The sequence below is a fragment of the Poromitra crassiceps genome (genome assembly GCF_964638095.1).
Source record: "Poromitra crassiceps genome assembly, chromosome: 6".
Classification (NCBI taxonomy): Eukaryota; Metazoa; Chordata; class Actinopteri; order Beryciformes; family Melamphaidae; genus Poromitra; species Poromitra crassiceps.
This window is the reverse complement of record NC_139627.1, coordinates 17,362,195-17,390,060: the sequence shown is the minus strand read 5'-3', so window position 1 is coordinate 17,390,060 and position 27,866 is coordinate 17,362,195. Positions and strand designations below refer to the sequence as shown.

The 27,866-nt window shown below is 44.5% G+C and overlaps 1 protein-coding gene across 1 annotated transcript; it reads left to right on the top strand.

Moving 5' to 3' along the window:
- Nucleotides 1-77: 77 nt before the first annotated feature.
- naa25 (N-alpha-acetyltransferase 25, NatB auxiliary subunit) lies at nucleotides 78-27,082 on the top strand (the record flags this gene model as incomplete). The annotated part of the gene is made up of 25 exons (XM_083638939.1): nucleotides 78-135; nucleotides 1,654-1,739; nucleotides 9,149-9,287; nucleotides 11,770-11,888; nucleotides 12,353-12,390; nucleotides 14,811-14,847; nucleotides 15,144-15,251; nucleotides 15,621-15,699; nucleotides 15,817-15,928; nucleotides 16,484-16,570; nucleotides 19,397-19,569; nucleotides 19,682-19,794; nucleotides 20,001-20,208; nucleotides 21,188-21,277; nucleotides 21,362-21,542; nucleotides 21,665-21,764; nucleotides 21,980-22,131; nucleotides 22,717-22,842; nucleotides 23,012-23,255; nucleotides 24,540-24,663; nucleotides 24,755-24,820; nucleotides 24,943-25,040; nucleotides 25,230-25,340; nucleotides 26,028-26,168; nucleotides 26,253-27,082. 25 exons carry the CDS (start codon nucleotides 78-80, stop codon nucleotides 26,373-26,375), a joined length of 2,913 nt encoding a protein of 970 aa, XP_083495065.1. The 3' UTR covers nucleotides 26,376-27,082.
- Between the last annotated feature and the right edge of the window lie 784 nt (nucleotides 27,083-27,866).

Below are 27,866 nucleotides of genomic sequence, written 5' to 3'. Positions count from 1 at the left end.
ATAAAAAAATAATCGTTTAATCACTAGAGGCAGCCTAGACTACGCATGTCTGAACATTTACCCAGGTAAACTCCACCATGGCGGCGAGAGGCCATGTGCAAGATCCCAACGACAGGCGACTCAGACCCATATACGGTAAGGATTCAATGGGAAATCATAGATTTTGGTCCGTTTGGAGGTTCGGTAAAGGTCGTGGTGCTGTATCCCGGAGCATGTGCTGACAATAGGTGATCTTGGAGTCAGAGGGCAGCCCTGCGGCCCCAGGCTCCAGCCTCAGCCCCGGACTCTGCTGCCTGCAGCGCCCAATGACAGTGCACCTAAACCGGTGTGCCACAGAGCCAGGCACGGCCCATACTGCCAAAGCTCCCTGGAAGAACCCGTCAATCTCTCCATCTAACCTTGTAGATAGTCTTGGTGGTGTTACATCATTGACTGCTTCAGAGATTTGTCGTCCGGTTAGGATCATTCCCAAAGACAAAAGTGTTGTCTCCTTTGCTAACGCTAGCTATTTGACAGCTTGCTAACTAAGCTAACGCTTGTTAGCTAGTAGTCTGTGTTAGCCAGTCAGTAACGTTATGGGCATGCTGCAACTGCATGCATGTGAGGGAGGGGAACGAAAGTTGTTTATTTGTGCGGGTTGTCCTGTATTTATGTTGTGACTAACGTTAACTTAGCTGTCTGTGTAGTCTAAAACAGTAACCCTGTTTAGTAGCTAGCTTACAGCTAACCGTACGTTCATACCTGTTTAAGGACAATGATACAAGCTAACTTGGTAGCTTGCTAGCCAACGTTAGCTAGCTTTCTTGGACCTGGCTGTCACAGCTCACGGTCCTGTATGTGTGTCACGTTACAGCTCTGAATGAATACAAATTGTAACGTTAATGTAGATTCAGGAGATGTCTTCATATTTGTGTTAAGAACTGCGAGGCTTTGCCCCTCTTGGGTGTTTCTACAAGCCGCTCTGTATAGCTTTGCACTGACTGAACTTTCACCAGAACTCACAGTACCTGGTCCTGTTGTCCAGACTGTTGCCATGGGTCAGAGTGTGACTTTGATTCATGACTGATGATCTGCAGCAGTAATGCAGTAAAAAAAAAAAGTATACTAAACACTAGCGAGAGATAAATCTGGACTAGCCATCATGTAACGTTAGTAGCCTAATTTCCCTATCCACTGCCGCAGTCTCAATATAGTTTTCGCCTCACATTCTGTTTCAGGCTAATGTAGTTTGGCTTTGGCAGCAGCAAACGTTGCCTGTCAACCTGTCAACCCTGGACTTCAGTGATAAAGGGTCTGCATGTATCCAGGCTTTTATCAACGTGTCATTCATCTGTTATGTTTCAACAAAGTTGCACAGTTTGAATGGAGAGAATAGACATGACATAATCACAATGTAGTCTGGCACAGTTAATTTTGGCACCCAGCTGTCCTGAAGAGCCTGGACTGAGGTGTGTGTCTCTGTGTGTGCGCACATTGCTTTCACCAGGCATTTCAGATACACATTAATACACTTTTGACTACCATATATGACAGCTCACACTATTGTACTTGTATATTGAACACCGTATAAACATGCACGATGTATTTATTCAAATCTAATAGTTAACAAACATCCTGATCAGTGTAATCAGCTTGACCCTCATGTTTTCCCAGATTACCTTGATAATGGCAACAATAAGATGGCAATTCAGCAGGCAGATAAACTGCTGAAAAAGCATAAGGACCTGCACTGTGCCAAGGTAAGTTGCTTTAGTTCAGTTTTGTTACTATTCTATGAAGCATTGGGCCACTGTTGGCATGATTTTACATGGATCTCTAAATACAAAAAGAATGTATCAACGGCAATGTATCCTCCTTCCACCAACTCGGTTTTGCATGAAAGACCAACGTAAACAAGATGAGTAACTGGCGTGTCTCCCTGACCAGTTACTCACCTATATTGGAATCTGTTTGCATATTCCTTTCAGATATAGGCATACATGCACACATTTCACAGTCGGCGCACAGCAGTTTGCTCAAGGGCACTTTGGCAGGGATGGACACATCGGCTGCTGTGGGGATCAAAGCTGTGACCTTCTGGTTACCAGACTGTAACCACCCTGCTGTCAAGAAGCACCGGTAGTCGGCTCCATGATAAAACACATCTAGCTGCCATTTTGGGAACCTCAAATCTGCCTTTATCATTGGTCGAAAAGAAAACACTTGTCAAGCATCTGTCAGATGACGGGAGGTACGGTAGTGCAGTGGTAAGCACTATCGCCTCACAGCTCGAAGGTCGTGGGTTCGATTCCCACCTGGACCGATGTGAACACTGAAGGAATGCGTGCCCGTCCGCATGTCCTCGAGTGCCCACCGCCCGGGTGGGGTCGGCAAAAGGGCCTTTCTGTGTGGAGTTTGCATGTTCTCCCCGTGCCTCCCGGGGGTCTCCTTCATATAGGAACCCCCTTCACAAAAACATGCAACATCCTGGTTGCTTATGTGGTTCCTCCTCTGATCGTTAAGGGCGCCTGTTCAGAGGGAGGGGAACTGGTTGGAATAGCGTGAACCTCCCACGTGCTATGTCCTACCGGTGAAGCTTCCTCTGGCAGGTGAAAAGAAGCGGCTGACTTGACTGCCCATGTCTCGGAGGAAGCATGGAATCAGTCTCGGCTCTCCCCAGATCGGCAGAGGATGGAGTAGCAACCAGGATTGAGTAATTCAAATGAGCACTAAAATGGGATAAAAAATCGGGGGGGGGGGAAGAAAAAAAAAAAAAAAGCATCTGTCAGATGATCACAGAGTTCGCTTCAACACTTCAAAGTGACCTTGGCATAAACATTCCTTATGGAATGTGGAAGTAGCATGAATTCAAAGTCAGAGCATTGTAACTGTGGGACACACCCAGAGGCCCTGCTCTGTCATTTTACCACGTGGTATTTCAGCGCCACTAAGTGTATCAAGACAGTTTTACCTATTGTCACTTTTGATGTCCCTGCAGCTGCAGCAGTCTCGCTCTGTCTCTGTCTGTGAGTGAGAGTGTTACAGGACTAATCATGATTGTTGAGCATTGTTCAAAGTGCCTAAATAGGTATAATTCACTAGCCTGGTAAACCAGCCGGTCACGTGAACTCACATTTCATTTCGTTCTGCGGCACCGTCTGGCCTCAAGCCCTGGGAGGGTTTTAGCAGAAACTGCAAAGTGGATGAGCCAATCAGCGACTGCGCTCAGTGCCCTCTCTGATTGACAGCGCAAGTTGGCCAATCAGGGACGAACTGTCATAGTTGATGATACAGCCCGACGCTGTAGCAAACGGGCAGTTTCACTAGCAGTAACGTTAGCATAAACACAGCCATAAGTGAAGTTATTGCAGAAATAGACTCAATAACAACAATTAAACAAGAGCAAGAGTATGCACTTGCAGAGTTTCTCGGCGGTAAAGACGTTTTGCTATTCTTCCGACTGGAAGTTAACTATATTGCCCTATTGTTGTGATTGTGTTTGCTGTGATTTTGCACCTATTTACCTACTGCACCTTGCCTGGAATGGAGCCTACAGCATAAGAATTTCACACGTGCGTACTTCTACTACGGAGTGACAATAAAAATCAGCCGTAACGCTACTTCGCTCGCTAGCTTGCTAATGTTGCTACATGCTAAAGTGGCTGGCTCTGCACTGAACAACACACAACGTTTTGTTACGCTGACTGTCTGAAGGCGTTTGTCTGTCAACGCAACTACTCCCGCCCATGCAAGCACTGGGTGAAAGCTTCAGGCCAGACGAAATGAAATGTGAGTTCACGTGACCGACTGGTTTACCAGGCTAATAATTCACTGTACTACTACACTGCTAGGTACTGTAACTAACTACACTGTTTTGCTGTCATGACTACAAAGTTTTGCTTTCCTGCTCACAGTGAAGTGTCAGTGAAGTATTTTCTTTAACATTTAGGCCTACCTATAGGCAGAAGATGTCACATTTAGGCCTACCTATAGGCAGGTGTGGCCATTGGCCATGTAAGAGATACCCATATTAGACACTGGAGAGAATAGACAGAATTGGCTCATTTGTAAGGAAATGGCAAGCAGTGTAGCACTGTATGGGAAGTCGTTGAGTATAGGCAGTTTTCACGGAATTGTGTTGCTAGGGAACAGCTTGAAACCTGTCTTATTTCCTGTCAGCCTATTGCATTAGCAAACCCTGCAACAGGACGTAAGCTAGGGGCAAGTTAGAATGTTTATCTTGTCAAAGTTAAATCCGTCTCTATACCTCTATGTGCAAGAAGGGGGAAGCCACATCCTCACAATCCGTCTCTATACCTCGATGTGCAAGAAGGGGGAAGCCACATCCTCACAATCCGTCGAGAATAAGAAGCGTGATCGGAAAAGCTCTGGAATGTAGAGGCATTTTGGATTAGCTTCATTATTGGAAAAATGTGCTGCCATCAGCCCACAACCTCAACCAGTGTCCAGGTGAAGAAAGAGCCCACACGTTCTCTGTTCAGAAACACAACCTCAACCAGTGTCCAGGTGATGAAAGAGCCCACAGGTTCTCTGTTCAGAAACACAACCTCAACCAGTGTCCAGGTGACGAAAGAGCCCACATGTTCTCTGTTCAGAAACACAACCTCAACCAGTGTCCAGGTGACGAAAGAGCCCACAGGTTCTCTGTTCAGAAACACAACCTCAACCAGTGTCCAGGTGAAGAAAGAGCCCACATGTTCTCTGTTCAGAAACGCAACCTCAACCAGTGTCCAGGTGAAGAAAGAGCCCACACGTTCTCTGTTCAGAAACACAACCTCAACCAGTGTCCAGGTGACGAAAGAGCCCACAGGTTCTCTGTTCAGAAACACAACCTCAACCAGTGTCCAGGTGACGAAAGAGCCCACAGGTTCTCTGTTCAGAAACACAACCTCAACCAGTGTCCAGGTGAAGAAAGAGCCCACACGTTCTCTGTTCAGAAACACAACCTCAACCAGTGTCCAGGTGACGAAAGAGCCCACAGGTTCTCTGTTCAGAAACACAACCTCAACCAGTGTCCAGGTGACGAAAGAGCCCACAGGTTCTCTGTTCAGAAACACAACCTCAACCAGTGTCCAGGTGAAGAAAGAGCCCACATGTTCTCTGTTCAGAAACGCAACCTCAACCAGTGTCCAGGTGACGAAAGAGCCCACAGGTTCTCTGTTCAGAAACACAACCTCAACCAGTGTCCAGGTGACGAAAGAGCCCACAGGTTCTCTGTTCAGAAACACAACCTCAACCAGTGTCCAGGTGACGAAAGAGCCCACAGGTTCTCTGTTCAGAAACACAACCTCAACCAGTGTCCAGGTGACGAAAGAGCCCACAGGTTCTCTGTTCAGAAACACAACCTCAACCAGTGTCCAGGTGAAGAAAGAGCCCACATGTTCTCTGTTCAGAAACGCAACCTCAACCAGTGTCCAGGTGACGAAAGAGCCCACAGGTTCTCTGTTCAGAAACACAACCTCAACCAGTGTCCAGGTGACGAAAGAGCCCACAGGTTCTCTGTTCAGAAACGCAACCTCAACCAGTGTCCAGGTGAAGAAAGAGCCCACATGTTCTCTGTTCAGAAACGCAACCTCAACCAGTGTCCAGGTGAAGAAAGAGCCCACAGGTTCTCTGTTCAGAAACGCAACCTCAACCAGTGTCCAGGTGACGAAAGAGCCCACAGGTTCTCTGTTCAGAAACACAACCTCAACCAGTGTCCAGGTGACGAAAGAGCCCACAGGTTCTCTGTTCAGAAACACAACCTCAACCAGTGTCCAGGTGAAGAAAGAGCCCACACGTTCTCTGTTCAGAAACGCAACCTCAACCAGTGTCCAGGTGAAGAAAGAGCCCACATGTTCTCTGTTCAGAAACAGAAACACCCTGAAACATCCTGTCAGGATGTTACACTCGTCCTGCCCAAAGGTGCTTCACACGGCAACATTAAAAGTGTTTACCTAGCAGCAGCAGCAACTGGGGGTAAATGAACAGCAAACTAGTCCTACAGTAAGCATCGCATTGGCTTTGCACTTGAAGACAAATTGATTATATTATGAATTATTACTTTATGATATATAAACACTATTATTGAGACAGGGCTAGCAGTCCCACCAGAGATGGCCAGCACCCGCGTCGATGCTCAGCGCACTGTTCACTTTGTAGAGCTTACTGCAGTAGATGAGGCAGATCAAATTAAGAAGCTTATATTCACTGATGTAGTTGAGGCTGAACGACGACGCTAGAAAGCCCAGGGGCACCCCGTGGATGTAGGGCACCGTGGATTTGTAGACACACCCACTGCTAGTTTACTCACCGAGTTGGAGATTCATAGTCGGGGGTCAGGAGGTCAGGCCACCAAGGTTCTCCAGCAGCTTCTGAAACAGGTGAACAGAGCAGCCAGTAGCTCTGACCCAAAGCCTCAAAGCATGGAAGACTTACTGTACCTTGTGACTGAGACGGGACTTGTATATCTTTATTATGGCATAGCTATGATAGGAGTGGGTAGTAGCCATACACTCTTCTCTGCCACAGTATTGCTGTAATTATGTAGTCAGACTTAGCAGTTTGTCCACTGAGTTATCAATATAATGTCAGTGTTTCCCCCTAGGATGGAGTTGTAGCAGCAGGGGTGAAGTGTGCATGCAAGGATTTTCTTTTGCACACATTTTTTTAAATTTTGTTTGCAAAGTGCGCCCTGCCTAGTCCTGTGTTGTCTAGTAGAAGATACAGTCAATACCATTGTATTTGGCACTAGGGATCTACAGTATTCCTATAATATTGCTATAGAGACACTGCGTAACGCGTCATCATTCAGAAGCCATGCCCAAGACGGGGGAAAACAGAACCCCCCCGCCCCCCCAATCCTGGCGTTCTATGTCGCGTGCATGGTTGCGTGTTGCACAAAAATATCGTATATACGGAAGATGAACACTCCAACTTACTTCCTTGACAGCTAGATCCACATTTTTCTTCTCGCCAATTCTAAATGGCTTCCTTGTTTTGCTCAGGAGTACAAATGTACCGTACATCTATATGCTGACACCATTATTTATACATCTAGTTCCTCCCCGACTACCGCACTGTCTTCATTGCAGGCCAGTTTCAATAGCATCCAACGTGCTTTCTCCAGTCTCCATTTGGTTTTAAACACAAATAAAACTAAATGCATGGTTTTTAACAGAAATCTACCACAGGTTGAGTGTCCCTTCAAAATTTCCGCCTTGGATGGCTCGGAGATTGATTGTGTCGAAAGCTACAAGTATCTCGGTATTTGGCTTGACAGCAAACTCTCTTTTGAAACTCACATAAATGTTCTGCTCACAAAGGTCAAATCTCGTATTGGTTTTCTTTACCGTAACAAATCTTCCTTTACACGTTTTGCAAAACAGCTTCTGGTTAAAATGTCAGTGCTCCCAATTCTGGATTATGGTGATGTAGCCTACAGGTTTGCCTCAAAAAGTCTCCTTCACAAACTGGATGTTATTTACCATGCTGCTATCCGCTTTGTGACTGGATCTTCATTTAACACTCACCACTGCTGCCTGTATTCTCTGCTGAACTGGCATTCACTCCATTCTTGCACACAAACTCACTGATTTTTATTCATTTACAAAACTCTTATAGGTAAAACTCCATATCTACAGTCACTTCTTAATATCCACAACACAAAACGCAGTCTGCGTTCCAGTAGCTCCATCAATCTCCTCATACCCAAAGCCTGTACCTCCTTTGGTTGTTCCTCTTTTCAGTTTTCTGCTGCAGATGACTGAATCATCTGCAACGGACCTTAAAACTTAACTCACTCATTCTGCTCTCCTCTTTCAAAAACTCACTACAATCAATAGTACAAGATCATAGCACTTGCTTTTAGCCATCTGCTTCTTCATATATGTCCTTATTGTTTTTAGCCATTTACTTTTTAATATGTCACCGTAATTATTGTAAATATTACTCTCTTTTAGGATTGGTATGATGTGTATAATTGTATTATTTGTTTCTATGTTTTTCTTTATGTTCATTTGTTTTCTATTTGCCTTTTATGCTGCCTCTTGGCCAGGTCGTCACTGTAAATGAGAACTGGTTCTCAATTGACCTGCCTGGTTAAATAAAGGTAAAAAGAAAAAACTTTAACTGGCGATTTTTTACATTTGTTGTCTGCGCAGCCCACCACACAGCAGCTTTTAGCTATGTTTAATTCAAGGAAGATTATTACGCTGGTGTGTGGAAATGAACGGAGCTTTTCCCCTGTGATGGGCGTGGCCTATTACATGCAGTGTCTCTATAGGTGTTGTTTTTTACAGTGTAATTCAGCTGCCACAGCTGAATGCATAGGGGAAACATTGAATGTGATGTAGATATTATTACACTACCTGGGCTTCATCATTTACAGAAAATGTGAAACTCTACATTGTAGTATTGCAATATATCGTGATACAATCGTATCGTGATCGTGAACCATGTATCGTGATATGCATCGTATCGTGAGGTCCTTGCCAATACCCAGCCCTGTGCTACTGTTGGTTTGTGAACTGCTGACCCGGCTGTTTCAAGCCATGTTGTGAAGTCTACATACAGGCTCATGGAAATGAGTGTAGCTCTGGTCAGTGTTGACAGCAGGGTGTTTCTGGGATGCCGGAACATAAGACCCAATTATATACTTGCCATAGCTACGGCGTAGATGCCTACGGCGGTGCGAGCAGTTATGGTTCTGCGCATAGACCACTGAAACACTAGACGGCAGTGTCGTGCTTTGCTAACACAGAAGGAATAACATCAGAAGAAGGCAAGCACTGTTTACATTCTCTGAAACTGCGGTGGGAGGATGTTCCCACTTGATGTCACTAATCTCAGTGACATCACATACCCCTCTCTCCTCCAACATCCAAGCGTCCAAGAATAGCACATGTGATGGTTACAACATTAAGACATTTCAAAAAGGCTGTTTGGCAGGTACATAGCCATACAGAAGATGCTGTAAAACTAGCAGTTGAAAATTATGGCCAAATGTATAATGCATAAATGCACCTATATACTATTTATGTAGTATATATTACCTGTGAGCTGACTTTATTTGTAGGTGGTAAGTGTAGTAGTATCGTGTTGACTCCTCTTACAGTTGTTTGTCTCTGTCTCTTTCTCTCTCTGTCCGCCGTCCTCTCTCTCCTCCCAGGTCCTAAAGGCCATCGGTCTGCAAAGGACTGGGAAGCAGGATGAGGCTTTCACTTTGGCCCAGGAGGTGGCCACGCTAGAGCCCACCGATGACAACTCACTACAGGCTCTGACCATACTGTACCGAGAGATGCACCGCCGTGAGTACACACACACACACACACACACACACACACACACACACACACACACACACACACTCACTCACTCACTCACTCACTCACACACACACTGTTGTGAAAGGCTGGTGACGTTATTGGAATGTGTGTATTAGGGATGTCGAAAAATGAAAAAATTTCTTGACCGACAACCGACCCTCATTAGCCGACAATTGGTCGGTTAACCGAGAAGATTAAAATGCGTTATTTGACTGTCTGTGCCCCATTAAACAATTACCACAACAAATGCTTGATTATTTCCATTAGAAAGTGTTTATTTTTACATCTACAAGCAGAAAAAACACATTAACAAAACGAAGACAAGTTGAATCCTCCAGCACACTAAACAAAAACATTCCTCCGATAGGCTATGATGATAGGCTATGATAGAGCTGCACGCATTGCAGAAGGGGGAAATACGGAGGAAAAAACCCATACTCGCGCTCACAATTCTCAAATGAATTATCTTACTGCAGGTGTCGGAAATAGTCTAATAAAACCAGCAGAAACCAATTTTAAAAGCTCAGAACGAAACGTGTTGCTAATTGAACGAATTTCCACTTTGAAGAGCACATCACGACACCCAGCCCCAAGCCTCCAGGCTGCAGGGCGCACTGACGAAGCGCTCATTGCTCGCTCCTTCTGACATCATTCTGACATTCTCACTAATTCAACAGTGGTTTACCTGCTTTTGAGATCTGCAAAAAATAGTTTGCTTCTCTCTCCACCCTTCTCCCTCTCTCTCTTTATCTGCGACGAGGGCTGTAGGTGGCTATACTGTATGCTCTCTGTGTGTCCGGCTGCACGACATGACGAGTGCAGCAAGTCCGCACACAGCCGCGGGACTCGGGAGAATGAACAAATGAAGCAGTCTGTCCAAACTGTTTACCGATCTAATCTCATCATGAGATGCAGAGAAATAATTATATATTAGTAGCCGATGTGTTTAGAAGAGCATTCTCACTCAGACAGTCTTGCTATAGTGTAGTGTAGCTTTATATTTTACATGCTTGCTATTTTTGAAGTGCCGTGAGAGCTGTTTGCAAGCACAGAGAGAGAGAGACAGGCGTCAAGGCAGTTTGACGCGCATCAGAATGCTCCTGGTGCGCTTTCGCCCGTGTAAAATAACGGGTGGGCTTAAAAAGTTTCAAAACAATCCGTCTCTCGTTGTGAAACAATTTCTCCGAACTGGCATGTGCTGATGGTAGAGAGCAACGTTAATTGATATTTTTCAATCGGCAATTGGACCGCTTCATGTCTGCATCTTTGGAACAAGGTAAAAACTACAGTAAAAATTGTTTTGCGTGTTTCATCAGTCAGTGCGCGCGTATGCGTGCGTGTGCAGAGAGGGAGTGAGAGAGTGAAGAAAAAGTAATGTTTTACTATGGGGTGTCACAATACACTCAGTTCACGATACAATATGATACACGATATTGGGTTCACGATAACGATACGATATTTTAACAATATTTTTTTGCGATCGATTTGTAAGTTGAGGGGACATCCTCCACGCTAATTTGAGTACCGTAAATTCCGGACTATAAGCCGCGGCTTTTTCCCCGTTTTTTGGCCTTTTTTGGCCCCTGCGTCTTATATAACGGTGCGGCTTATCTATGGATTTTTTCCAAAAAAAAAAAAAAAAAATCTCTCTTTTTTAGCACTCTTTCTAACTATAAATCCACTTCTGTTTTAATTTCCTCTCTTGCCCTCTTTTCACCACACCGCGGACACTGTGTGCACTGTAAAAAACAACACAGGTGGTGTTGTGTTATGTTGTTTTGTTGAAATGTTAATAAATGGGAGCTTCCTCAAACAGCCATCTCTTTCCTGACAATCCCCTCTGTGCATGAACCCTTACATATGGTAATTAAACATAAAAAAAAAAAAATACCATTAAAACACCCGCGGCTTATATATGTAAAAAAACAGTCAACTTTGCAGGTGCGGCTTATACACCGGTGCGCCTTATAGTCCGGAATTTACGGTAATTTCACCATTTTCATCCTCCGTGTCTGTAACGTCCCTCGTCTGTTCAAACAAAGCAATGAAAGGGAGAGCGAGCATGCAATCAGATGCAGATCAGTGCCACCATGTTCAGCTTCTTTTTCTCACGATATGAGATTTCATCTCAACGATACATATTGTCACGTTTTGATATCGCAATATATTGTGGGACGATATATTGTGACATCCCTACTATCAACCACAATGATCAATGCACTAATGCACTATGCAGGGAAACAACATGATTATGAGGCACTTCCCCACTGATGCAACCGGTGAAATTTTACTTGCATTTGCGTCGCCCACCCACATGGCATAGCACGTGTTAAAGGGCACGTGCAATATATTTTTTAACCATTTAACTGATAGTATTAATCGGTTAATGTTGAAACGGTCGATTATCGGTTAAACGGTTATCGTTCGACATCCCTAGTGTGTATTGTTTTGTCTGTTGTTACAGCGGAGTTGGTAACCAAGCTGTACGAGGCTGCGGTGAAGAAGGTCCCTAGTAGTGAGGAGTATCACTCTCACCTCTTCATGGCTTACGCTCGTGTCGGAGAGTACAAGAAGATGCAGCAGGTGAGCGAGCATCATAGAGCATGGCTGATCAATGTGAGGTCCGCGGGCCAAACTTGGCCCACGCTCCGTTTGTTTTGGCCCTCCATGGTTTTGAAAGGGGGGGGGAAACTACGGCCAACATGACTGTTTTTCAGAGGCTGTGGCGGGCTCGTTTTTAAAGCTAGCTTGATGATACATTTACCATATGAAACTAGAAGACCTATTTTAGATTGAGTTTATCATTATGCTAAAGGAGCTAAGTCAGGGAGCATTGAAGCCCCTTTCCTTAGGATTTAGAGAATTCACACCAGTCTAATCATAGCTGCCACTGATGTACTTCCGGGTCATTTAACTCGGTTAGGAACCTTCCTAACCAAAAAGAGAATTTGAATGCAGTCCATGTGTCCGCAGAATAATGAAAGGGATGTTTATGACCGACAACATCTGTACCTTACTAATTAGTGTGTACATCTTTGTCCTTATAGGCGGGAATGGCCCTCTATAAAATCGTCCCCAAGAATCCGTATTACTTCTGGTCTGTCATGAGTCTGGTGATGCAGGTATGTCATGAGTCTGGTGATGCAGGTATGTCATGAGTCTGGTGATGCAGGTATGTCATGAGTCTGTTGATGCAGGTATGTCATGAGTCTGGTGATGCAGGTATGTCATGAGTCTGTTGATGTAGGTACTGTATGTCATGAGTCTGGTGATGTAGGTATGAATCCGTATTACTTCTGGTCTGTCATGAGTCTGGTGCAGGGATTCTGTTAGCTGGCAATTGCCGGCTTTTAGCCGGTATTTATTCCTGTGGGCCAGTAAATTAAGAGGTCGCCGGCTCAATTGGCCGGTTGGAAATAAATAAATATATATATATATATATATATATATATATATATATATATATATATATATATATATATATATATATATATATATATTAGGGCTGCCACTAACTATTATCTTCATAATCGATTAATCTGTCAATTATTTTCTCGATTAATCGATTAGAAATGTCTTGTTTTGTCCACAACTCAAAGATAATATCAGTTTACTGTCATACAGGAGTAAAGAAACCAGAAAATATTCACATTTAAGAAGCTGGAATCAGAGAATTTAGACCTTTTCTCATAAAACGATTAATCGATTATCAAAATAGTTGTCAATTAATTTTCTGTCGATCAACTAATCGATTAATCGTGGCAGCTCTAATATCTACTTTTTTTTTTTTTTCACCCCACTGTTATGTGGAGTGTTTGGTGAAAAAAGGAAAAATCTAGCAGACGCTGTCTCTTTAACTGTAGTGTGCCATTCAAAAGCCGCACACTGCAGCATCAGTCCCGCGGGCGGCCGACAGCGCTTTGACTTGAAGAGATCGAAATGGCAAAGCAGACATCGCTGGGCAAGTTCTTTTTTAAATGTAATGATGATGGTGCAAGTACTTCAGCTGAGGCCAGAAAGACCTGCTACTCCTCCTGAAGAAGAAGAAGAAGAAGAAGAAACAGAAGATAGACTGCGGCCGCCGCCGCCAAAGGCAAAAAAAGACAAACGATTTAACTCAGAATGGCAGGAGAAGTTCCCATGGGTTAGGGTTAGATGTGAAAATGTGGACGGAAAAGATAAAATGTTCTGCAGCATCTGTGAAAAGGCGGGTAAGAAAAACGCCTTCACCAAAGGCTCTATCAATCTGAAAGCATCTGCACTTAGAGAGCACAGTGACTGCAGCGACCACACATCCGCTGCTCATCTAACGCCACAGCAAAGTGCCATGAAACAGCACACTGATAAAGGCACCAAGTCGAGTAGAGACGCCCTTATATCGCAGCTGAAAGTCGATTATCACATGATGACATGAATACATTTGTTGGATTATTGGATCATAGCCTTTGTTTTTTGTGTTTTATTGCTGTTTAAATGTTATTTCTGAACGTAAATTCAAACCCCAACCGAATTAATTACTTAACGAGTGGTGAGGCTCGCTCGCTTTGCACTGCAAGCACAGACCCCAGGCACTGCATAGATAATTATTTTGAAATAAACGCCAACAAAAATTATTTTAAAATTAAGATTTTGTTTGCTAAAAATATGTTATGTATTTAAAAAATGATTACATGGATCTTTTTTCAATACATTTTGACTTGGCCGGTAAATATTCTATGAGGCCGGAATTCTGGAATGTTACCGGCTGCATTGGCCGGCCAGAAAAAAGCCTAGCGGAATCCCTGGTCTGGTGATGAAGGTATGAATCCGTATTACTTCTGGTCTGTCACGAGTCTGGTGATGCAGGTATGTCATGAGTCTGGTGATGTAGGTATGAATCCGTATTACTTCTGGTCTGTCATGAGTCTGGTGATGCAGGTATGTCACGCATGTCACGAGTCTGGTGATGTATGAATCCGTATTACTTCTGGTCTGTCATGACTCTGGTGATGCAGGTATGTCATATGTCTGGTGATGTAGGTATGAATCCGTATTCCTTCTGGTCTGTCATGAGTCTGGTGATGCAGGTATGTCATAAGTCTAGTGATGTAGGTATGAATCCGTATTCCTTCTGGTCTGTCATGAGTCTGGTGATGCAGGTATGTCATGACTCTGGTGATGCAGGTATGTCATAAGTCTGGTGATGTAGGTATGAATCCGTATTCCTTCTGGTCTGTCATGAGTCTGGTGATGCATGCATGTCATGACTCATGAGTCTGGTGATGTAGGTATGAATCCGTATTCTTTCTGGTCTGTCATGAGTCTGGTGATGCAGGTATGTCATGAGTCTGGTGATGCAGGTATGTCATAAGTCTGGTGATGTAGGTATGAATCCGTATTCCTTCTGGTCTGTCATGAGTCTGGTGATGCAGGTATGTCATGAGTCTGGTGATGCAGGTACGTCATGAGTCTGGTGATGCAGGTTCGTCACGCATGTCACAAGTCTGGTGATGTAGGTATGAATCCGTATTACTTCTGGTCTGTCATGAGTCTGGTGATGCAGGTATGTCACGAGTCTGGTGATGCAGGTATGTCACGAGTCTGGTGATGCAGGTATGTCACGAGTCTGGTGATGCAGGTATGTCACGAGTCTGGTGATGCAGGTATGTCACGAGTCTGGTGATGCAGGTATGTCACAAGTCTGGTGATGCAGGTATGGGCGGGCTTTTGCAACACAGCCCTCGTCTGTACACACACACACACACACACACACTTTGGCACTCCTGAAATACTGTTATAATAATGAAGAACTGCACTTGAATGATGCTCTGTTGTGTTTGCTCTCTGCACCTGCTGTAGGCCATTTCAGCACAAGATGAGAAGCTGGCCCAGACCATGTTCCTGCCTCTGGCTGAACGCATGGTGGAGAAGATGGTCAGGGAGGACAAGATTGAAGCGGAGGCCGAGGTGAGTAGTCTGGTATGTCTAGGGCCTCACCAACAACCCCCCCCCCCCACACACAAACTCAATACCTCCTCCTAAACTCAACTGAACTCCCCCCCCCCCCCCCCCCCCCCCCCCAATTAAAATATAGCATTCTTCAGTTAAATTTTTCGGGGGGGGGGAAGGGGGGAATCTGTTTCTTGGTGTACTGTTTTTCAATTAGTGCTGTCATGAAGACTATATAATCTGATAATGAAATTGGTTTTATATTTCATCCTAATTTAAGTTGATGAAACTTGCAGACACCCTGATTCGTACTGTTAACCATTTGTGCAAAGAAGCTTAATGGTGATAACATTGCTTGTGGTATTTACTCTGCACTTGTCACTCTAGGTGCAACTGTACTTTATGATCCTGGAGCGCTTGGGAAAGGGTGTAGAGGCTCTCGAAGTGATCAGGGGCCCACTTGGGGGTAGGTGTGTGTGTGCCGTCGTAGTGTGTGTCTGATTGTTCTGAAAAATGTCTATTGGTTGTGTAATTTCTGGTATGTAGCTCTTCTCCTCACTGTGTTACTGCGTCTTCCCCACAGCGAAACTGACCAGCGAGTTACAGAGCAGAGAGAACAAGTGTATGATGCTCTACCAGCGACTACAGCGCTGGCCGGAGTGCAACGCCCTGGCCCACAAGCTGCTACTCAAAAAGTGCGTGCGAGCTCACGCCTGTCTGAGAAGACACCTTCTGAGAACATCCTCCATTCATACTTGTCAAGCATAGAGAGGCAAAGTGACCGCCTACTTCCTGCTTCAGCACTGTACCAGAGATTTTCATCCGCCATTTATTTTCCCATACACATTTCGTAAAATGCATATAAAAATAGTTTTACTGGTTCAAACCAAACGGTACAGATATATTTTTGAAACAGGAGAGATCACATAACATTTCACTGGGACCAAAACGTAAAAGAAATGCGGGTTTAAAGAAAATATTTTTTCAATGTTTTTTTTTTAAAGTTTTGGTCCGAGTGAAATGTGCTATGGTCTCTCCCGATTATAGCGTTAGCTGAACCGTTTGGTTCGACGAAGTACAACTATTTTATAAGCATTTTACGAAATGTGTATGGGAAAATAAATGGCGGATGAAAATCTCTGGTACAGTGTCAAGTCCTGCTGAAGCAGGAAGTGACGTTCCACTTTGCCTCTCTATTAACTATGACTGTTGTACAGATAATAGATGCAAACACGTGTCTCTCTTTCCAGTCCTGATGATTGGCAATTCTATCCCGCCTACTTTGATGCCCTCTTTCACCTGATAGATCAGTCGTGGAGCCCACCAGAAGGAGAACAGTGAGTGCAGAGGTTCTTTGTTTCATAAATGCAGCTGTGTGGGGGTGGCAGGAGTGGCCTTAGAGGTGCCCAAATTCTTTCCTATGAAGGGCCCAAATGAATCTGGATGGATGGTCGTGGGCCAAAAATAAATGTTGATGTTATTTGAAATGACATTCAATTATATTATTTTATAGACAATTTACATTCTTTTTTTCCCCATTTTATTTTCGATTTTTCATAACGATGCACAGACAGGACAAAGAAACACGCTCAGACACAGGAACAAAAAACATAGGGTACATATATCATCGGAATTCAACATTACAACGTGACTACCAGCCGCATAATGGGCTTATGTGCTCGTGAGAGATAGTGTGCCTGAGATCCCACGCAAGGGACCAGCCAGGCGAGTCATCCGTCACCCCCTAACCTCATCGAGGTAGGCTAGAAACGGGTTTTTCCAAATACCACTCTCCAAACAAAGATTCATGATGTCAAAAATACCGGCGAGACAGTAATGAGAGGGTTGCCGGTGAACGAATAGAGTCAGGGTTCGCAGGGTTCGCATTTATGAGATGTCGGTATGACATCATCTAACACATCGGTTACAACTGTAACTGTAATTTGTGAAGCAAATAGTGATTTATTGCATTCATGAATACTTCTACCTCCTTACTGAATTGTAGACCTTCGAATCTGCCCACTCCACCAAGCTGCAGAATGAAATAGTGTAACGAGTTGACAATTCACTCTGGTATCAAGCTAAGACAAACATGCAAAACCGCCATACAGTATATGACATGGACAAATTTGCCATTCCTACCACATGTGAAACTGTGAGATAAAACATACAGTATTTCCAAAATTCTCTGGTTTCCTGTAAAGGGAAAATAATCAACAAATCAATATGTACAAAACTCCATAAAATCGGATTATGGAAAAACGGGGTTGTGGAACTTCCTGATTTACATATTTGACCATGAGTAGTTATACTTTATGGATGCAGCTGAATACATGATCTAATCAGTAGATGTGTGTATTTATTTATTTTTGCATATTCTTTATTGCAAAGCAGGGTACAGTCTGCATAGGTACATAATCAAGCAATCGTATTTTTCATTTTTCACAAGAACAACAGCGATAATATGCGGCTTAGAATTTAGTTATCTTTTCTCCATTTTGTTATAACATCAACACACAAAAACGAACAAACCCAGACAAAACAAAAATAACTTTGATGCCCTCTTTCACCTGATAGATCAGTCGTGGAGCCCACCAGAAGGAGAACAGTGAGTGCAGAGGTTCTTTTTTAATAAATGCAGCTGTGGGGTGGCAGGAGTGGCCTTAGAGGTGCGCAAATTATTTCCTATGAAGGTTCAAAATTAATCTGGATGGATGGTCGTGGGCCAAAAATAAATGTTATTTGAAATTATATTAATTTATAGACAATCTACATTCTAAAACTAAAATAGGTCTTCTAGTATCATATGACAAAAGTATAATCAAGCTAGCTTTAAAAATGAGCCCGCCACACTCTGAAAGACAGTAATATTGGCCGTGATTGTTTTCTTTCAAAACCGAAAAACAAAACTGAGCGTGGTCAGCCATGCTTTAGATCAGAGGTTCTCAAATGTTTTTCAGCCAAGGACCGCTTACAAGATAGAAACTATACCGGGGACCCCCTCATTCTGATTTGTGATTTTGAGCTAAGCTTAATTGTTTCCACGGTAACGTGCTTGACTTTTAATTTGATAGGTTTGTTATTAGAATGTAATCCATGAACCATTTTAGATTTAAAGCATAAACTATTTTCGTTGAGCTATGAAGATTTTGCAAAAAAAAATATATATATATATTTTTTTTTATTACATTACATTTACATTACGTCATTTAGCAGACGCTTTTGTTTTGTCCAAAGCGACTTACAATATCACAATTTGTCAACAGTACAGAAAACCACTATGCAACACAATCAATGACAGCCAAGATAGTTTGAGAAGGAATAAGTAACATGTAGATTTTTTTTTTTTTTTACCTGAAACCTTTTCGCGGACCCCCTGGCAAAATGCCACGGAACCCTGGGGGTCCGCAGACCCCCATTTGAGAACCACTGCTTTAGATGGACCATCTTCAAGACAACTAAGGCATTTACCCTGCCGAGGTGTCCTTGAGCAAGACAGCTGAATCCCAACCAGCTCCTTTTGAGCCTGACCTGACCTCCATGTGGAGGGATGCAAGAGAAAACACTTTCCCTACAGGGATCCATTTTTCAGGGTTCCCACGGTCATGTAAAACCTGGGAAAGTCATGGAATTTCTAAATCTCATTTTCCAGGCCTGGAAAAGTCGTGGAATTAGTCAAATCATTGTGTGCAACGAAATTAATTGATACAGTCATCCTCAGTGGATAACCTTCCACATAATATTTTTACGGAGAATTTCTGTTTTCGATAGCTTCCATGTAATGTGAGGCAGTGACTCCAAATCAATACCAGATTGCATTACTACTACACTGGACAAAGAGAACACACCTCTTTATATTGGATTTGAATGCTGCTTGTGTTTTATATGAATACTTTTTAGTTTCAATAGCTTCCATGTAATGTGATGCAGTGACTCTAAAGCACTCAAATATAAAGAGGGGTGTCCTATGTGTCCAGTGTACAGTAGTAGTAATTCCTGCTATTGATTCAGTCACCGCCTCACATGACATAGAAATTCTATTGTGGATCCTTGAAAAGTCGTGACGTTGTATCCATGAAAATGTGGCAACCTTGTAGAATGTCACATGACACATGTAGCGTTGTATTTGAACCTGTGCCCCGTGTGTCTTCCCCTCTCTCCAGCTGTGCGGAGGGCTCAGTACATCATACTGTGGCAGAAGTGATGACATTTGTGCAAGACAGAATCAAGGGGGAGGACGGCAAAGAGTCTCGTCCGCTCCGAGGCCCCTACCTAGCCCGTCTGGAACTCATCCACAGACTGAGAGAAAGGGCCTTGACTGAGGAAAGCGAGCTAGGTACATTTCAGATTGTGAAATGAGTACACGCCCATCTTCTTTGAAGGCGTTCAGTGATTGGCTCAGCTCTTGGGCCTTATTACATGACGACCTGTTATTTGCTGTTGAACAGGTGAGCCCTTAGAGCTAATGGTGCAGTTCTTTGGGACGTTCGGCGACAAACCCTGCTGCATCACCGACCTCAAAATATACCTGCACCTGCTCTCCCCCGACCAACACGTTCAGGTAAAACACACATCCATATAGCAATATCTTTCAAACACACATCCATATAGCAATATCTTTCAAACACACATCCATATAGCAATATCTTTCAAACACACATCCATATAGCAATATTGTTAAAACACATACATCGATATATTGCAATATCGCTGAGGTCTTACTTGTGAACTGAAGTTGTGATGTCCCTTTTTTTCCTCCCCACTTAGTTCATTAACCGGCTGGGTGAAGCCGTTCCCTTGGGGGAAGAGGGAGACGAGGGATTTGCTTTTCCAGAGAATACCAAAGCGCTACAGAGACATTTGTGTGTGTGTCAGCTGAGCCGCGCGCTCGGACTGCAGCACTCTCTCGACACGGACGGAAAACTGCGGCTTATTGTGGAGCTCAAAGCTCACTTTCGTCACGGGCTACGATTTGGTAAGAGCATCCGTTTTCGCTTTCTTAGATGCTTTTTTTCATATATACCTGGCTGGCATTAACGTGTCCTGGGTCATCAGATTGTGTAGAGCAAACGCATCAAATCCAGGTGTAAAATGCACTCTGCACTCTGACTCTGTGCCTTCCGTACCCGGAACGGATCGACGGACCGGCCCCGGACCGACTTGAAAAGGTGGTCTTGGGAACGGTTCAGGCGTGCTCAGGGAAGGAACCCATCAACACAACTGTACCAAAACAGGAAGTGGACTATTTATACAGTACAGTGTGACGAGCAGTTCTCCTGTAGTTTGAACTTGTATGATCTACAAGAGGTAAATAGTAGTGAATGTATTGTTTCCTATACTGTGGCTACCTTTAATGGTATAGTGTAAAAGCGCGTTGTTGATTATTAATAGAGTAGCCGTTAGCATTAGCATAATAGACATTACCTTTGCTTTCATACCGTTAGCTTTACATTTGGACCAATATCCGACTGAATTGTCAACTCAGTGGAGTGGGTGGATTCAAAGGTTATCTAATTTTTCTGATTAGCAACACAACTCGCTTTTACACTATAACATTTAAGGTACTCACATTATAGAAAACCATACACAAACTCATATTTACCTCTTGTCGATCACAAAAGTCTAAACCGTAGGATAACTGGTCGTCACACTGTAAAGAAATAGCAGTAATCCACTTGTCAAGTGTAGCCTACTCTTCTTCTTTGTTTAGTGGCCAATTGCAAACCAACTAGGTGCATACCACCACCTACTGTATCGGAGTTTGTAGATATGTAACTGTGCCCAGGAATGGAACAACATTACTCATGTGAAAGCCGAGGGGGGGGGGGGAATCGTTCCTTATGTGAAAAAGAGCACATTTTAATGCCAGGAGTAAACATGATCTAACAAAATCTAAGCACCACCATCTGCATACAAGATGGATGGATGTTCTTATTTCTGCATGTCTCCAATAGGGAAGTCTGCCCTGAAGACGGAGCTGCAGTTTTCCGACATGTATTGTCTGATGGCGGCTCACGTTTACGTCGACCTATGGAAAGAAACGGGTGAGTCTTTCTCTCCTCTTCTCTCTTCCTCCATCTCTCAGTCTTTTTGACGATTGACGTGTGCGTAAACGCTGTGTGTCGTAGGGGACGAGAATATGGTGTGGCAGTGTTTGGGTGTCCTCCAGGAGGGTCTGTCCCACAGCCCCTCCAACGCCCAGTTCAAGCTGCTCCTGCTGCTGCTCTACTGTCGCCTCGGAGCCTTTGAGCCTGTAGTGGACCTCTATTCCAGCCTGGATGCCAAGCATGTGCAGCACGACACCATCGGGTCAGTACCTCCATTCAAACCCGAGCAGCATCAAACATATAACTAGCAATAGATCTATGAGTGTAAATATGCCCTCTCTTATCCTTAGATTGATTTGATTGATTGATTGATCTTATCCTTAGGTATCTGTTAACACGCTATGCTGAGTCATTGGGTCAGTTTGCTGCTGCCTCCCAGTCCTGTAATTTCTCCCTCAGGTTTTTCCACTCTAACCAGAAAGATGTAAGTCCATCTCATTTCTAGACGTCATTTCCACTAGTTTAGAGGCTTTAAAAGGCCAGGATCACTTGCTCATATTTTAACTTTGTCCTTCCTCTTCGTCGCCTCTTTAATTTATTCTTGTACTTCAGTTCTCTCTCCATTACAAAACTGACTAGTTTCCATCTTCTACCTGCTTGACTTCCTCCTTTGTCTTTGTCTTTGTATGCTTTGACCAGACCTCAGAGTATATCATCCAGGCATATAAGTACGGAGCGTTTGAGAAGATCCCAGAGTTCATTGCTCTCAGGAGCAGGTTGAACCAGTCGCTGCACTTTGCCCAGGTCCGCACGGAGAGGATGCTGCTGGACCTATTCCTGGAGGCAGACATGTGAGAATGCACGCACGCACGCACGCACACACACACACACACACACACACACTTAGCCTGGTAAAACCATCTGATAACGTGATCTTGCATTCTGTTTGGCTCTACTTATCAGTCTCACATTGATTTTAGTGGACGGGAGTACAGACAACTCCTTCAGCCAATCAACATCGCCAAATCCAATCCTTCAGCCAATCAGCATTGCCAAATCCAATCCAAAACCACTGGGAAGAACGGCGAAAACGGCTTTTGCTGAGAAACTCAGCTGGTGCACACTGTACTTTTGTTCTTGTTTAATTCTTGTTATTGAGTCTATTTCTGCAATAACTGCACTTACACACTAATATTAGCCTTAACGCTCCTTGCTTCGAGAGACACCATTGCTGTTTTGCCAGCGGCTACGTCGACTACGACTTGGTCCCTGATTGGACCCATTACATTCTAATTTCAGGAAATGGATGTGAATGGCTGGATGTCCAGAATGGGAGGTCACTTTATCAGGATGGTTTTACCAGGCTAACTTGACGCTGATCCCTAGAGCTGAATTCCTATCATATGTGTGTGTGGTGTCTTCTTGTGTTTTTCCAGTGTGTTGAGTTTGGAGGAGAGTGTGAAGGCCATGGGTCTGTCCCCAGAGGAGGATGACATTCCCTGGGATACCATGAGGGACAACAGAGACCTGACCGTCCTGACCAGCTGGGACCCGAAAGACCGGTGCATATTTTCACAACATGTTTGCAAGAACAAAGCACGTGTGCGCAGTGAGAAAGTGCTGTAACTTTAACGTATCCGTGTGTGCCTGTTCCCTGTTGCTGTTCCCTCAACGTATCTGTGGTGTGCCTGTTCCCTCAACGTATCTGTGGTGTGCCTGTTCCCTTCACAGACATTTGACTGAGGAGCACAGGCATCTGTCTCTAGAGGAGGAGTCCGTTTGGCTGCGGATACGCTCACTAACGCTGCGCCTCCTTGCCTCATTGGCCCTGCTGGGACACGCCCCCTCGCAGCAGAACTCCCAGATAGCCAATGAAAATGGAGTAGGAGACAAGACCTCCATCCTCAGTAGCCTGCTCTCCCAGCTCGACCAGACTCTACAGACAGCAGTTCAGATAGCAGAGAAAAGCACACAAGTACGTTTGATTGATTTTAATAAATGCACATATAATATTGAATATTGTCAATAAATGAGCATCTTTGGCATTAGCAACCTGCCTCTGAATGACACAGTGCATGATGATGTTGAGTGACATTAGGGCCGGGTACCAAAGGTCAGTACTTTCTTGCAATGACTAAATCGGGTCGAAACACGCTGAGTTAACCGGTGCCAAATTTCAATACTTTTGTATTGTTCTGGTTCAACCAATCTCCAACCGTGACGAGACTTTACAGAGGAGCATATTCATGCGCAACACAAACTTGCACAACACTGGATTGACGCGGTGCAGGTGACTGACTCTCGTCCTCTCTGTTTTTAGTCATCTTGCTAAACTGAACTAGAACAGAGCTTCAACTCATTTTGGTATGAATGGCTTATAGGTTGAGGCAATGTCTCGTCATAGACGCCGGGATAGCTGGCTCAGCCTGGCTGGGGGCATGGTCAGGGTGGGGTAAATCCCCCGTTCTATCCATTCAGCAAAGTTAGAATTTAGCTGCTAGCCCAGCCCAGGCAGACACGATCAGGGATTTGACCACCGCAGTAAACGCACATCTGAACAGACGTCTTGTGTTCTGCTCTAGAACCCCCAAACCTGTAGTGTAGAGCCGCAGCACCTTCCTTTGGTGAGTCAGCCCATTGGGCTATATGGGCGGTTTTACCCCACTCGCGCGCCAGCCGTATAACATTTTGTGGGTGTTCCCACACATGCCGACTGTCTCTATTAGCCGGACAAGTCAGACCCATGGAATGCTAGGCAAGCTCTGCCTCCTAGAGTCTGACATCTGCGCGTGGGCTAATTTCATTATTCTGGCAAAAACAACGGCTACTTTTACTTCCCGGAAAAATGTGTGTGGGTCTTATCTCTCTTCCTGCAGTTCAGTTCAGGACCATTTAAAATCAATATGGCATGGCCATCTCTATACTAGAGATTGTGTAAATATACTCTATACTAGAGATTGTGTAAATATACTCTATCTTGCACATGCAAGCTGAACTTAAAAATAAAAACTCCCCTGTACACTGCGTTTACTCACTTTGCATCAAAAAGTGCTGGGGAAAATAGTACTGATTTGGTAACCGGAACCCGTACCAGTACCAAAAAGGTTCAAATGATGCCCAGCCTCAAGTGGCTCACACATGGGTTGATTATTGATGACAAGGTAGAAAATGATGATGATTGTATGATGCAGTAAGGTAGAAAATGATGATGATTGTATGATGCAGTAAGGTAGAAAATGATGATGTTTGTATGATGCAGTATCCATTCCTGGGACCCCCCTCCACTCGCCTGGCTCCAGCCCTGTCCAGTGGGAGCTGTCAGTGCCAGGTTGCTGCCCTCCAGCTGTCTGTCCATCTACAGGAGCTGGAGACCGTTGGACTCGGTAAGGAGGACAGATGGAAATGACATGAAATCGCGCTACGGTATCTGGATTCACCTGTTGTTCATCCGGTTTCGGTTGTGTTTTGTTTCAGACGAGTCATCGGAGCTTCAAACCCAGATCTGTAACAGTTTCAAGTCATTAGTAGTACAGCTTCAAGGTATGTTCCCAGCTTGATTGCTTGCTTTCTAGCGCAGTCAGCAAAAACAAGAGTAATAAATCATAGACCAACACTGGGTCTATCCTGTCTTACACTTTTCTCCTCTCTCTTTGTATCCCCAGAAATACTGAATAAATGCAAAGGAGATTTATTGGAAATGAAAGACAGCAGATTAAAAACGTGGCCCTTCTTATTAGAAAACCTAGTCTTCTTTGTTGAGGTGAGACATCTGTGCTGTCTTCCAGACATAGGGAGACACGTGTGACTGAGGTATTCTGTTTATTTCCTCCCTGCATTATACTGTATCAGTGATGTTGTGGTGCCCCTCTGCCAGCCATTGTACTGCTGAACTAAAGCGAACATGTTGTTATCCACCAATAGACAAGTAACGTGTTGTTATCCACTATAGACGGTGTGCATAGTCTTCTGGATGGCTAGTTACTGTGCGAAGGTCCTCCGACCACTCAAGGCCAGTCTACAGAAGAAGAAGAAGAAGAAAAAGGACACCAACACGGCACTGGTACACTTCCTTGTTTTTAACCCTTTCATATGCTTGATAGATGCACCCATCCATGGACTCAACAGCTAATGCAGCTCTGATAGAACCACAGTGAACGGACCCGCGCACCCGGTTATGGCTGCTACACACTACCCGACACCACACAACTGTCTTGTCTTGTAATCTGGAGTTTTTAGGTCAGATTTATGAAGTCAAATAGGTAATAGAATGATCTTAGTAAACATCTTAAGAGTTGCATAGCTACTTAAATGCTTTTTAGCTTTGTTTTGTTGTTGTGGGACAGCAGTTTGTACCCATTTGTAAGAATGACTTCCTCCGTCAGACCATCGCCCCGGCCGTGTCTGCCTCACTACGCTCTGCTCTCCCGACACGACCAGATATTTAGCAGGCTAGATCTCCGTCGGACCTCTGTGACTCGTCGGCGAGCACTCGGGGGGGGGGGGGGGGGGGGAGGAGCTCCCGGCTCGCGTCTTTGAACAGTTCACACTTAACAAGCGAGCGCCGAGCCAACGTGATTTGCCTCTGATCTGGGGGAGTTTGTCGCCGAGCTCCAAAAACACCTCGCCGAGGGCTCGGAGCGTCTAGTCTGAACTAGGCATTAGAGAGCTTTACACACCTCGTAACTCAGCCGCTTAGAGGGCTTTACCCCCCTTGTACATCTCCACTGATGGCTTCTCTGTCCTCCAGCCGGCAGTGGTGTGCGGGTTCCAGGAGCTGACGGGGAGCTTGCAGGAGCTGCTTACCCAGGCGTTGGAGCATATAAAGGTGCAGGAGATCGGCGCGACGGCCCTCAACCTGGCCAGTATCACCTTGGAGGGACCCACAGAGGTAGGTGTGCTTTTACAGACGCAGATTTTCTCTCATCGCCCGAAGCGTCCCTTCCCTTCATTTGTGTGCCCTTTTTTTCCCCAGGAGGAAAGCTCGTTTACCAAGGCTGCTATGGACAAGGTGCAAAGCAGTTACCTGCGCTCGCTACAAGAGGTGGGAGATCTGCTGAAGAAGAGAGCAGAAACTCTAAAGAACCTCAAGATCTGAACACCATCGCACACCCCCAATCAAAGATTACTATCCCCCCACCATCACCCTCCAATGCCCCACACCACCATCTTAGTCAGCCCACCAACTAATCTACACAAGGCCTACTCTCCCTGCTCCTCCCAAATACCCCCTCCACCCCCATGCCCACTCTTTTTTTCTTCTTCTTCTTCAATTTCTCGCCTACTTCCTTATCCGCATATTTCCCGCTCTAGGTTTGACGAGGTCTCAGTCTCCTTCACACACACACACACTCGCACGCATACACACAAGGTCCTTTCAGTTACAAAGCAACAATGGCGGCGCTGCGCTCTGAAACCCGTTATTTCCACGCCACGACAGCTTTCCGCTGCATTGAGCGAAGCTGCCGGCGCGCTAGGTGAACACTTTGAGCACGGCGTGCTGTGAGGAATACCCGTTGCCATAGAGACGAGGAAAACAACTTAGTCAGAAGTGCAGCGCAAGTCGCGTGGTATCTGAAAGGGACTCTACTCGCTCACACACACCTCTGGAACATTCACAACTCTTATAGCACATCACCTTGTAAGTTACTCATGACTTTATACAGCAATTCTAAGTGAAAATGAGTTTTTTTTTTTTTTTTTTTTATGAAATAGAGCAAAATAGAAAAATGAATAAGCAGTTTTAGATCTAACTACTCTAATAAACTATTGTATATAGTCTGCAGATTAAACTACAATGACCACAACTCCTTTACTGAATGGGAAGATAGAGTAAAAAGACAATAAACCACTATTCCCTTTAGTTGTATCCCCCCCCCCCCCCCCCCAAGTGACGCCAAGAACAAGCGAAGTCCCTCTAGCAAAGTACCCCCCCCCCACACACACACACACACACACACTGAGGTCGCCACTAGGAAAAGGGGGCTTCTTCGTTTGAGTGGGATGCTTTTCCAGCTGCATCTGCGGGAGCAAGCAGGCACAAAATCAGCATCAAAGCATCAAATCTCCCAACTGGTCAGAGTGCAGACTGATGCACTCGATGGAGCCCTGGCATAGGGCAAACAGTAGAAGGCCTTTGGACTGAACTTTACCCATTGAATTTATTTGTGATTTTCCTTTCTTTTTTTGCTTTCTGTATCTTGTGCGTTGCTTCGGTACTGAAAGTGGAACCACCTCTGTAGTCGCAGTATTATAAAGAGCAAGGATAGGATAAGCTACATCACTGGGATATTCCTTTTAAAAATTCAGAATCTCAGTCGAATTCCCGTCTGATGCCGGTCATGTGACATGCCTGTCATGTGAGACATGCCGGTCATGTGAGACATGCCGGTCATGTGACATGCCTGTCATGCAGTTTGACCTCGCAACAAGAATCAGGCATGGATCAAATAGTCAGAATCCTTTAAATTTGTATGCGTTTTAAAAGTCTGACTGAAACTATTCAAATTATTTAAGAGACCCTGTAGGATTATATTATGACTGTTTCCTACTCAGATCTTTTATGAGGGAAGTTCACCACAGTCTCTCG